Source organism: Ranitomeya imitator, chromosome 4 (genome assembly GCF_032444005.1).
Source record: "Ranitomeya imitator isolate aRanImi1 chromosome 4, aRanImi1.pri, whole genome shotgun sequence".
Classification (NCBI taxonomy): domain Eukaryota; kingdom Metazoa; phylum Chordata; class Amphibia; order Anura; family Dendrobatidae; genus Ranitomeya; species Ranitomeya imitator.
In genome coordinates, this window is record NC_091285.1 from 409,413,286 (window position 1) to 409,427,057 (window position 13,772).

General features: G+C 43.2%; 1 protein-coding gene across 2 annotated transcripts in view; it reads right to left on the minus strand.

Moving 5' to 3' along the window:
• LOC138674153 (carboxypeptidase A1-like) overlaps positions 1–13,772 on the minus strand; it is a 92,025-nt gene that overhangs the window by 9,180 nt on the left and 69,073 nt on the right. For both annotated transcript variants that reach the window (XM_069762069.1, XM_069762068.1), the window contains 2 exons: positions 4,973–5,172; positions 3,838–3,922 (listed from right to left, as the gene is read on the minus strand). In XM_069762069.1, the coding sequence (XP_069618170.1) occupies positions 3,838–3,922; positions 4,973–5,172 (285 nt within the window). The remainder of the gene's footprint in view (positions 1–3,837; positions 3,923–4,972; positions 5,173–13,772) is intronic.

Consider the following 13,772-nt stretch of genomic DNA (forward strand, 5'->3'; position numbering starts at 1 on the left):
GGGGGAGTGGATCGGAGTGCAGGAGGGGTGATTGGAGCACGGGGAGGGTGATTGGAGCACGGGGGGAGCGGACAAGAGCACGGGGGGGAGCGGAGCACAGGACGGAGGGGAGCCGGGGCAGTGTACCGGACAGATCGGGGGGCTAGGGGGGCGATCGCTGGGGTGGGGTGGGGGCACATTAGTGTTTCCAGCCATGGCCGATGATATTGCAGCATCGGCCATGGCTGGATTGTAATATTTCACCCATTATAATAGGTGAAATATTAGAAATCGCTCTGATTGGCAGTTTCACTTTCAACAGCCAATCAGAGCGATTGTAGCCACGGGGGGGTGAAGTCAGCCCCCCTGGGCTAAACTACCACTCCCTCTGTCCCTGCAGATCGGGTGAAATGGGAGTTAACCCTTTCACCCGATCTGCAGGGACGCGATCTTTCCATGACGCCACATAGGCGTCATGGGTCGGATTGGCACCGACTTTCATGACGCCTACGTGGCGTCATGGGTCGGGAAGGGGTTAAAAGACCTCAGTTTCCTTAGGAAATACAATCTGCTCATCCCCTTCTTGTAGACAAACTCTGAGTGGCATCTCCAGTCCAGTTTGCTATCCAAATGGACCCCAAAATATTTGTAACTCTCCACCTGCTCTACCTCCTGACCAGCAATAGTGATCGGTAAGCATTCCAACTTAATCCTGCTATAGTTGGCCACCAACTCCTTAGTTTTCTTAACATTTAGTTGTAGATAGTTACCATTGCACCAATCCACGAAATTCGACACCACCCTTCTATATTCCTCATCCCCCTGATCTCCCCTAATGCATCCCACAACCACGGAGTCATCCGAAAATTTTTGAAGGTGGCAAAGTTCAGATTTATACTGAAAGTCTGAAGTATACAGTGTGAATAGAAAGGGCGCAAGCACCGTTCCCTGGGGGGCACCTACACTGCTCAGTAATCTGCTTGACACCACTGCTCCCATCTGTACAAACTGTGGCTGATCTGATAGGTAGTCAGTTATCCAATTTCTCATCCCCTCCTCCACCTTCATATCAGTCATCTTTTTGTGTAGTAAAAGTGGCTGCAGGGAGTTAAATGCACTCGAGAAATCGAAGAACATCGCTCGCACCGTGGTTCCGTCCATCTCCAGAAATGAATGTACCCTATGTAACAGAGAAAGAATAGCATCATCCACCCCCAATCTATGTCGGTAGGCAAACTGAAGGGGATCGATAAAAGCATTGACCCTTGGTCTTAAGTGAGCAAGCACTAATCTTTCCAAGGCCTTCATAGCGTGAGATGTTAAGGCTACAGGACGATAGTCATTTAGGGTTGCAGGAGAAGAAGTCTTAGGTACCGGCACCAGACAGGAAGTTTTCCATAACACAGGTACCCTCTGTGTTTGTATACTTCCATTAAATAGGCGCGTAAAGACAGTACACAGCTGGTCTGCACACACTTTAAGGACACGTGAGCTGAGTCCATCTGGTCCTGCAGCTTTACCAATGTTAAGTGACTTAAACTGCCTCCTCACATCATTTTCGGATACTCTAAAATTAGTCTGCTCATCCTCCAATATCGATGTTGCAGAATTTGCACCCAGTTCCCATCCACTATCAGTTGGCAGTACACATGTGCTGCTAAATCTATTGAAATACTCGTTCATCTCATTAGCCTTGTCCATTGTTCCTGGATCATTTTCAGGCCTCAGCTTAAGCCCAGTCAGTAATTTCATTCCTGACCAAACCTCCCTGGTATTATTGTGGGACAGTTTCTTTTCAAGTTTAATTCTGAAGGCTTCCTGGGCCTCCTTTATTTTATGCTTCAATTCATGCTGTATCATTTTAATTTCCACTTTGTCACCTAGTTTAAATGCCTTTTTTTTCCTGTTGAGCAAATGCTTTAATTCCTTTGTTATCCATGGCTTGTTGTTTGCAAAACACCTAATCTTTTTAGTCGGCACCAACATATCAGTGCAGAAGTTAATGTAGTCAGTCACTCTACCAACCACTTCATTAACATTTGTATACTTGTCCATTGTCCCAAGCAACTCATCCCAGTCTGAAAGATGAAAGCAATCCTGTAAAGCCTGTTCATTTGCTGGACTCCACATTCTAACTGATTTAATGGTAGCAGGCTGTTTTCTAACAACAGGTTGGTAGACTGGTGACAATAGTATAAGATTGTGATCAGACTTCCCCAAGGGCGGCAGTGTAGACGATGAATAAGCATTCTTGACATTCGCATAGAGTAAGTCCAACGTAATTTTGTCACGTGTTGTACATTTAACAAACTGATAAAATTTAGGTAAGGCAGTAGAAATTTTAGCCCGGTTAAAATCCCCAGAGATTACAGTAAGCGAGTTGGGGTGTTTCAGCTGGAGCCGAGCAATAACTCCTGACAGCACTTCACCTGCAGCCTCATGGTTTGCAGTTGGTGGTATGTACAACACTATTGCAGTAACAAGCGAGAATTCTCTAGGAATATAGTAAGGTCTGAGGCCAACAGCTAGCAATTCAATGTTCGGACAACAATGGCGCTCCCTTACAGTCACATGCCCCTGATTGCACCAACCATTGTTTATGTAGAGTATAACTCCACCGCCCTTTTTTTGCCGCTCTTCATAGTGTCTCTATCCACCCGGACCATGTGAAATCCTGGTACTGAAACACTTGAGTCCGGGATCTCGCCACGTAACCATGTTTCAGTAAAACATCATGCATTCTTTGTATTCCCTCTGGGTCCGTATTAATGCCAGCAGTTCATCCGACTTATTACCCAGTGATTGAACATTCCCCATGATGATGGACGGAACTACAGGTTTAAACCGTCTTCGCCTTGCCTTAAGTTTTTTGTCCGCTCTGCAGCCTCTGTAGGGTCACCTTACCTCACACGGGACACGTGGTCTACCCACTGCAGGAGAAGGCATTAGCCTGCGCAGCTCCAGAAGTCGGCCCACGGTTATGAACAGACTTAGGGACATCAATCAAAACCTTGCCCATGTTAGTCGCACTAAGCCTGTCCGTGTAGGGAGGTATACAGTGCACTCCTCCAGACATAGCTGTGCCAATTCCCAGACAGGTAGTGGCCGCCTGGCAGTAGGTGCGTATAATACCAGTCCCAGGCTGCAAGGTGATCACAAATGCACTGTAAATCCAGATAGCTGCGGGTAGCAGCAAACATCCAAGGGAAACCTTCCAGGTGAGCCAAGGATCAGAAGCATACATCCAGAAAGCTGTGGGTAGCAGTATGCATCCAGGGGAAACAAATCAGAGGATCCCAGGTTCAGAAGCAACCAGCCAAGGGGACTTCCAAGGGTTCAGCATAAATCCAAGGGTTCAGCATAAATCCAAGGGAAGCATTCCAGCGGATCCAAGTTCAGAAGGAGAAGGTACTGGGGAAAAGAAAATTCCTTAGGAGTACCAAAAAAGCTGAGGTTCAGAAAGAAAAAAGTTCACACATAACAAAAATAATTCCAAAATAAAATAAAGTAAAGTAAAACAAAACAAAATAAAACAAAACAAAACTAAAACAAAACTATTGCTGCTGCAATGGGCTGCCACTACCACGGCGCCTTATTGTCCTCATCCAGCAGAGAGCAGACAGACACGTCTGCTCTCCTTGGTGTCTTGGTGTCTAGACCATGGAGATGCCTAGGAGGTAGAAATTATTGTTTCTAGGAGCAATGGTTCATAATAATCTTGCAGTATAAAAGCACTTTTATGAAAGGAAAAGTATTTGTGCCGAAATTAGTACTTAGGTGATACCATTGTATCCACCTCTGATAATACATTATCCCATAACCTAATAAAGACAATTATTATAGTAGTGTAGTACTTACAAATGGTAGCAATAGTGGTTCCATAAGTATATTGCGTTCCATGCAAAGATGCCAAGGACGCTGAGGTTTGTTTAGCCAGTTCCATCTAAGAACATAATGAATATTATTAGGTGTAGAAATAATATACCGGTATTTCTGAAACCACAAATCTTCTCATATTTCTTGCATTTTCAGTTATTGAATATACAAAGGAGAGCAAGTGTAACACACTTTTCATGCTCCGTATGTGTCTACTATGTTCTTTATTTCTATCTGGATCTAAAGTAAAGTAAAAAGTAAAAAAAAGGGTTACAAAATCTGTCTGCAGCTCAGCAGCCTCAAAAGTTCGCAAGCGTACAATATTCATATAACTTATTTCATCTTTTTTGTCTTTCTAACGTGAGCAATAGCACAGACTATAATCCACATCCTTACCTAAGATGTCCTCAGTTTAACTTAAAATTTGTAGTTTATACTTCCTCACTAGTACATGTAGAGGTGGATCGGTGACATTTCAGCCCTTGTGTTCCAGGTCAATATCCAGCCAGGAGCACCATTTGAGAATGTACAGGTTGTAGTGCACATTCTTCCCGTATATCTATGAATTGCCAGATAATAGGAGCTTATCACATATTATACTGATAAAGTAGTTGACTTGCTATAAGATTGCCCCAAAAATATATGAGATAAGAGATTTGTGAGCCCATTGGGGCTAAAAGCTAAACGAGTAAGCCAACGCCACATAACCAATGGGAAATACTTATAGTTTCAGCGTTAATACCATTATCACCCTTTATGTGGCATTTGGTATTTTGAGATTTTTCTCTTGTGCTGGACTAACATGGCCCTGCACACTCCCCAATCCCCTGCTATATTATATAAAGGAAGAATATATCTATAAAGTATTAAAGGTAAAAGCCTGTCTTCATAGTTAAGCATCTAGCTAAATACACTGAACTTCGTAATGTTGTGCATGCTTGACTGTTCTCTAGTAGATTTTTATTTTGTTCAACAAGAGAATTTTCCAGGATGTTTCAAAATTTGCTAAGAGTAGGGAAATAAATGTGACGTTTGCATGTATGACACCAGTGATAGCCAGCGATTTGCCACAGAAGTCATGTGAATAAAGGAGGTCAAGTTCATTGTTCATTCTTACCAGCTCCTCGTGGTCAGGTGCTAGATTAGTAGTGTAGCCGTAGGGAAAGAGAAGCATCTGCGAGTAGCTGTGTATGGTAAGCATAGCTTTCACATTGCCATGAGCCAAAATAAAGTCCGCAACAGAGTTAACCTCAGGCTCAGAGTGAGGATGAGCTCCATGATACGTCTCATCACATGGATTACTGCTGGAACCAGGGCCTGCAAAACAATAAAACTGCATGTCCAATAGTTTCCTTGTGTCCTGTAAATATACCTAATATAATCTAATCCTCTAAAAATTGTCACTAAATAATTCCATGAGAACAGTCTAATCTTAATGTTAGTGACCATTGTCTGGTTGCGTTTTGAAAGTGATTTTCCAGAATTTGCAATAGACTCACACAGCTTAGCTTAAAGGGAATCTGTCAGCAGGTTTTTGCCACCTAATGTGAGAGCATGTAGAGACAAAGACTCTGATTCCAGTGATGTGTCACTTACTAGGCTGCTTGTTTTATCAGCAGGAGATTATCACTAGAGGCCTATTAAACATGTTGCAGTGTTTATTTTTATTTTAACAGTCTTCAGCTCAGTCTCACGCCATTGCAACTTGATGGATGAATCAACAAATCAATTTTGGAACACATCAAGTCAGTCATGTTACTCGAAGCAAGGATAACTGAGCTATGACTTGCCTCTTTTGGACACATCACATCAAGAGAGCAATCACTGGAGTAGGACATCATGGTCAGAAGAATAGAAGGAACAAGGGAAAAGGGAAGATCAGAAACCCGATGGCTTGATACTATCAAGATAACAATGTAGAAGACCCTTGTGGACCTATCTAGGCTTGCACAACATTCTACTGTAGGAAGATCGATGTTGTGCAAGCCTAGATAGGTCCACAAGGGTCTTCTACATTGTTATCTTGATAGTATCAAGCCATCGGGTTTCTGATCTTCCCTTTTCCCTTGTTCCTTCTATTCTTCTGACCATGATGTCCTACTCCAGTGATTGCTCTCTTGATGTGATGTGTCCAAAAGAGGCAAGTCATAGCTCAGTTATCCTTGCTTCGAGTAACATGACTGACTTGATGTGTTCCAAAATTGATTTGTTTGCTCTTCTTGCCATCCATGGTATTGATAACATCCTTCTCCAGCACCATATTTCAAAGGTCCTGATTCTTCATCTGTCGTGTTTCTTTATTGTCCAGGTTTCGAATCTATATGTTACTACAGAAAAGACCAGAATATGTACGAGCCGTGTCTTATTCGCCAGTGACATGTTCCTCGATTTGAACACTTTTTCCAATGGTTTCATTGTTGATTTGGTCATAGCTAGTCTCCTATTGACTTCAGGTATCGTCGCTGCATCATTGATCCGAGAAGGTTGAAGTCCTTTACAACTTCCAGTTTGTCACCGTCCATCTCAAATATGTCCCAATCATACATGGCAGTAGTCAATATCTTTGTATTCTTTGCATTGAGTAGGAGTCCCATGATCGAGCTTCCCATCTTGACACTCTGTAATAAGGTGTTCATACTATCTACGCAATGTAGTCGTCCATATTCATGATCTCTATATAATCTCTCCATCAGCCCTCACAGCTGATTGGCAGCTTTCTCCATATGCATAGTATACACAGAAAGCTGTAAATTAGTGGTGTGGGCGGGGTTATACAGAGCTCAGCATTCAGAGCACTGGGAGATCTGCAGCAGATAAACCAGTGATTTTATCAAAACTGCAGCAAGCAGCCCAGTAATACATTGCTGGAATCAGGGTTTCTGCATATTCATTATGCTACTCTCATATAGGGTAACAAAAGTATGGTGACAGATTTCTTAAAAATTACTATCCACCTGAAAAATACTGGACAACATAGTGTAACAAACTGTCAAAACCAAAACATTTCTTTTAAATCAAATATTTCTTTGTTATTAAAATTATATTTATAACTCAGCAGTACAAAACAACAACACAATCATAAAAGGGACCAGTCCCTCTTCTATCCCCCCACAACATGAAACCCTATTAAACATAACATTTTAAGATAAATATTTCACAGCTCTGCCCACAGCGGATTAGAAGTCTAATCACTAATCACTAACATAACAATATTAATGGGGAATGAATCTAGATCTTGGTTTGGCACACACACACATATATATATATATATATCTGCCCAATATGGAATGTAGCACCTATCATCTCTTTATATTGAATCTATACACAAGTAAAAATCGACCTAGTCAAAATTTTTGCAGTTCTCTGGATGCTAGGCCGGAGCCATCAATCCATGGAGCCAGTGTCGGACTGGAGTGACAAGGGCCCACCAATAACATTGACTTTGGGGGGCCCACTTTTCACCTGCACGCAAATATTATACTACCTTTGTTCACAAATTTACCTATATCTCTATATAATAATAAACTGGGTAGTTTGGTTAATGAATGATGAGATGCTGCTTTTTTTCTGTACAGCATGAATCAAGTGAATTCTGCCAAGTACTGCCCATATAGTGGGGTTGGGGCCCAGATCTACACAGGGGCCCACTGGGCGATTCCCCTGTTACCCTGTGGGCCAGTCAGAGCCTGCATGGAGCCCATATTTTTTCAAATTTGCAGATGGCCTTCCTTTTCAAATATATGCTTTGTTCCAGATTTAATGGCCAATTAATATTTATAAATTCTGTTACTGTGAGGGCCTGCTCTGATAATCAATGTTGGGCTATCAGTTTCCTGGCCATGTATAACATGTGTGCTACCGATATTTTGCCATGTTCGTCAGTGCTCAGATCTTCTATATATCCCAGTATACATACTAATGGTGAGGGATCTGTATTGACTGTTCTAATAATGATCAATATTACATCCCTCCAGAAGATCTCCAAAGCAGAGTATGTCCACATCATATGAAGCATATTAGCTGGGGATGTTTTACTTCTAGCACATATGGGGTCTGGATGGAGCCCTATATCATGGAGGAATTGGGGTGTTCTATATGACTGGTGTAGTACCTGTAAGTGAGAAAATCTATGGGGCTAACTCAAAGATAACTGTGGAACTCTTTCCAGTATTTCATGCCACAACCCCTCTTCAATAGTGCCTATCATGCCCTCCCATTTTTCTTTTGACTGTATGGGGTGTTTTGTTAATACCAGGTCCAACTGATATCTATAAAGTGTAAATATCTATAAAGGAGACATCTGCGCTGAAGAAAAAAGTATGTATGTACAGAAGTACCTATTAACAGATGGACTGTTATAATCACTGCTATGTTGGTGCAGAAATCCCCTGTGAACAAATCCCACTAGTATTGATAGTACCCAGGGCCACCATCATGGCATTACAGCCGTGACTGGCGTATGGGGCCCGGTGGGCAGAGGGGGCCCGCATCAGGCCCCGTCTCATCTGCTCACCGGGCCCTAAGTGCCGACGCTGCAGCTGTTTAAAGCTATTGATGTGCGGGCGCAGGCCTGCACGTCAATAGTTAACAGCCGCCAGCCAATCTGAGGCTGGCAGCCGACGTCAGCCGCAGCGTGCGTGCATGTCGCCGGCGTCTGACATCATTGTCAGTCGCCGGCGAGTGCACGCTGCAGCTGCGTGGAGACAAAGAACTTCGCCCGCCGCAGGAGCACGGCCAGGTGAGAAGAACTTTTTTTTTTTTTTTTTTATTGAGAGCGGCGATCCGGGGGGCCCAGGGCAGAACGCTGGACACGGGGGCAGAACGCTGGACACAGGGGCATAAAGCTGGACACAGGGGCAGAACGCTGGACACAGGGGCAGAACGCTGGACACAGGGGCAGAACGCTGGACACAGGGGCAGAACGCTCGACACAGAGGCAGAAAGCTGGACACGGGCAGAAAGCTGGACACAGGGGCAGAAAGCTGGACACAGGGGCAGAAAGCTGGACACAGGGGCAGAAAGCTGGACACAGGGGCATGAATGCTGGACACAGGGGCAGAATGCTGGACACAGGGGCAGAATGCTGGACACAGGGGCAGAAAGCTGGACACAGGGGCAGAAAGCTGGACACAGGGGCAGAATGCTGGACACAGGGGCAGAATGGAGACACAGGGGGCAGGATGAAAGACATGGCGGCATGACTGGAGACAGATGGGGCAGGATTGGAAACAGATGGGGCAGAATGGAGACACAGGGGGCATGATTGCAGACATGGGGGCATGATTGGAGATACGGGCATGATTGGAGACACTGGGGCAGGATTGGAGACACTGGGGGCAGGATTGGAGACAGATGGGGCAGGATGGATACGATGGAGACAGATGGGGCAGGATGGGGAGATCATATGGGGCAGAATGGATACTCATGAGGGCAGGATGGGAGAACATATGGCTGACGCCAGGAATGAGACACACGGGGGCTAGGATGGCGAATATTACCATAGGGGCTAATTAAGAGATATTATTATTGCAGTGATGTATTTATTTTATTTTTTGAGTATACTGTTTTAAATGGAGGGCGGTCCTGTTACTGTGTAGAGTAATACTATGTCGCCTTCTTCATGTGGTGTAATGTAGAGGCTGGGAAAATGAAGTAATGTGTTCTACAAATGGAGCTCGAGATAACTGTGTTATTTCCTGCAGAGACGAGTCCTGGCTGGATGAAGTGATGGCGTTCTGTGCTGGATGAAAGATGAAGGACTTCACCTAGAGATGTCACTGGTGAGTCAGTGTTACCTATACCCTGACACTATACAGTGTAGACTATATACAGAGGTCCTGTGTACAATGTCACCAGTGATCACTGTATTACCTATACACTATATACAGAGCTCCTGTGTATAATGTCACTGGTGATCACTGTATTATCTGTACAGACACTGCATACTAAGTACAGATCTCCTGTGTATAATGGCACTGATGGTGATAGTATTGTGGGTTTTTTTTTTTATTACTGATCAGTATTGTAGTATTCAGTCACTATGTGGTGGTAATATGTGGTCTGGTCATGATGCGGTGGTATTTGTTCCTTGTATTTGATATTATTCGATCACTGTGGTGGTAATATATCATCTGGTGATAGTGCTGTGGTATTTGTTCCTTGTATGTGATATTATTGGTCATTTTAAAAATTGAAAAATAAATAAAAATATACCTAAATTGTATTGCATATTTTAACAAATATTTAATAGGTTACAGTAGAGTAGGGCCCGGCCAAAAGTGTCTACCTTGTCATTTTGGTGGCTTAAAAAATCTTTTGGCCAAAACAAAAGCTGTGTGATCTAGTGATGGGAACTGTCAATGTGTGATAGGTGAGAAGTGGAGATTTTCCAAGAGAGAGCAGTGGGACTGTAGACAGCTCGAGGGGTGGAGCATGGAGGCGGGACTGGGGTGGAGCTTGGGCGGAGTCTCAAGGGGGCCCCGAAAATTTTGCCAGTATGGGGCCCCAAAATTTCTAGTGGCAGCCCTAATAGTACCTGTAATTAAGCCAAGGATATATGATCAGGGGTGCTGTTAAAGAGTGAGGACAAACTTACTTGTGCTCAGTGGATAGCAGGGCAAAATGTCATGGTTCCTATTGAATGCAGATGATGCAGAGTACACTCACAGTGTAGTCCCGTATGGAGCTTGATGGAGTTACGAGCGGGCATAAGTGGAGGTACACTGTGCCACCGGGGAAGTGTACTCCCTGGGTGGTGGGGGAGCATCCGATACTGCTGTATAGCTGGAACGGGTGAGTGGCGGCGTGCTCCGGCAGAGAGATGCCGCCAATGAGTAGCGCTTCGTGTGGGGGGCATGGTCAGAGTGACGTCACCAGAGGACTGGCGCACGAAAGTATCAAACTTTCTGACGCATTTTGAAGGTGCTCGGACCTTCTTCGTCAGGGATGCTGACCCTAGATACATCTGGCCTTATATAAACATAGGAGCCCATGGCCCCCCCCCACTGCATACCGTCAATGTAAGTGAAAAACATCCATCAACAGAGTAGGAAGTTCCTAGTAGAGGCATATACAGTGGTGCATTCTAGTGTTAAATTTGTAGATGTCAGACTTAAGTCTATCTGCTACACCTGTAAAATACTTGGGTTGAGTGATGTGTCACCCTTGCTGAAGCTGTTGGTGTGGCAATAATGCGCAATATTAAAATTATATATTATAATGATTAGTGAAAATTTTATTTCATTCTGTAGAAATTTTTTTATTTGTAATAAAAGCAAGAACGGATTTGTCCCAAATAAAGTTAACCCTAAAAGGGAATATGGGGGTAAAAAACGTGTATAGTAGAATTAATATTTTTAATGAAAAACGGAAAAATAATTTTTTAAAAAAGATTAATTTATTTTAAAAATATATATAATAAGGTACAATAGAATTGGAAATATATATAAAGATAAAAATGGCCCCTAGTGAGTACATAGGAATTACCTCCGGGCTGCGGAATATGGGGCTAAGTAAATCCGCTTACCCATGTGTGCATTACTGCATGATGTCAGGAGAAAGCATATACCGTAATTCAATTTCAAAGTTAAGGACCTTTGCGGCCAAACAGTCTAAGGTAAAAATCCAATTGGATTCCACCCGTGACATATGTTTAAGGTAATCCCCCCCTTGCATTTCTGAGGACCACCTGGATCCCGCAAAAATATACTCCTCGTGTGGACTTATTGTGGAATTCATCAAAGTGTCTAGATAATGGGTGGCCATTTAAACCATTTTCAATATTATTAAGATGTTCCTTAACCCGGTCCATGAGTTTGCGTTTGGTGCGACCTAAGTATATTTTCTTGCATGGGCACCGTATTAATTAGATAACCCCAGTTGTAGTGCATGACATAAAATCCTTTGTAAAAAATGTTTCTTTATTATGAGAATCATTAAACGTAGTTTAAAAGATGTATGTATACAGCATAAGCATGTCCAGCATGGAATAAAGCCTGTAGGGGATGGGTCTGGGGCTGCCGACTTGGCTGTTTTCATAGTTGGAGCTATCAAATTACCGTACCTACAGATTGGGCTTTCCTGAATACAAACTTAGGATGATCGGATAACACTATACATTGCGTTCATATACCTATAAAGTAATGAGATTAGTCCTCCAGAGTCATGCGAGCTGGCTATTCTCTGTATTACATAATTTTTGGTCACTCCGTTATTTAGGACGGGACCCTCTGCCTGATATGCATGTCGTAACTGAAGATACTTATAAAATTCTTTGTTGGGTAGTCCATATTCATTCTGTATTTTTGAGAATTCCTTGAGTGTATTTCCCTCTAAAACATGTGTAAATCTTTCTACTCCTTTTAGACTTTAGTTTTTAAACCCTTCCAAATTATATAGATTAGCCATGGCATTTCCCACAATGATGTAAATTGTGAAATTCCTTGTATACCTTGTAGTTTCTTCACCGTCCCCCAAAGTTTGTGTATTAACAGCGTAGTTGGGGTTCTACAAGAGGGTATCTTACATTTGTGAGCCTCCAATGCTTCACACAGTCTGAGTGATTTAAAATGTGATTGGAGTAGTAAACATTGAACTCCCCCTCCCCTTCCAGGGTCATCCCACCCACGAATGTGCTGGAGCTGAGCTGCCATGTAATAAACCCATGGATTGGGGACTGCAAGGCAACCCATCGTTTTATCGCTTTACAGAGTTTCCAGTTTAATTCTTGGAGAGTGTCTTCCCCAGATTAAGTCTCTAAACATCCCATTAATTTTAAAGAAATATGTCTGGGGCATAAAAATTGGAGCATTATTCAGCACATACACACGTGATCATAATTGTTGGTACCCATCGTTTAATGACAGAAAAACCCACAATGGGTGGGTCACATAGATCTTAAATTTCTGAATAATATGTGCAACTGTAGTCACAGAGACATCAAGCCTCTTGGAGATGGTCTTATAACTTTTACCTTTAACATGTTTGTCTATAATTTTCTTTCTAATCTCCTGAGACAACTCTTTCCTTCGCTTCCTCTAGTCCATGTTGAGTGTGACACACACCATGTCACCAAACAGCACAGTAAGTATCTGTAGCCCTATATACAGGCCCACTCACTGATTCCAAGATTGTACACACCTGTGATGATAGTTAGTGGACACACTTTGATTTAAGATGTCCCTTTTGTCACATTATTTTCAGGGGTACTGTTGTGAATTCTGTGGCTGAGTTCACTTCTGTGGTCACAAGTGGTATTGCAGTCTCTGGGCTTCCTCCCTCAGGTGTTTTGGTGAGCTCGTTGGCTGCCTTGCTATTTAGCTCCACCTGAGTCTGTCTTCCTTGCTCCTTGTCAATGTTCCAGTGTTGGATCTGAGCTACTGCATCTTTCCTTGGGCCTGCTGCTCTGCTAGATAAGTGCTTCTAGTTTGTTTTCTGTTTTTTCTGTCCAGCTTGTTATTATCTTTTGCTGGAAGCTCTGAGAAGCAAAGGGGTGCACCGCCGTGCTGTTAGTTCGGCACGGTGGGTCTTTTTGCCCCTTTGCGTGGTTTTCGTTTTAGGGTTTTTTGTAGACTGCATAGTTCTCTTTGCTATCCTCGCTCTGTCTAGAATATCGGGCCTCACTTTGCTGAATCTATTTCATTCCTACGTTTGTCTTTTCATCTTGCTAACAGTCATTATATGTGGGGGCTGCCTATTCCTTTGGGGTATTTCTCTGAGGTAAGTCAGGCTTGTATTTCTATCTTCAGGCTAGTCAGCTCCTCAGGCAGTGCCGAGTTGCATAGGTAGTTGATAGGCGCAATCCACTGCTGCTTCCAGTTGTGTGAGGATAGATCAGGTACTGCAGTCTACAGAGATTCCACGTCTCAGAGCTCGTCCTATTGTTTTTGGTTATTGCCAGATCTCTGTATGTGCGCTGA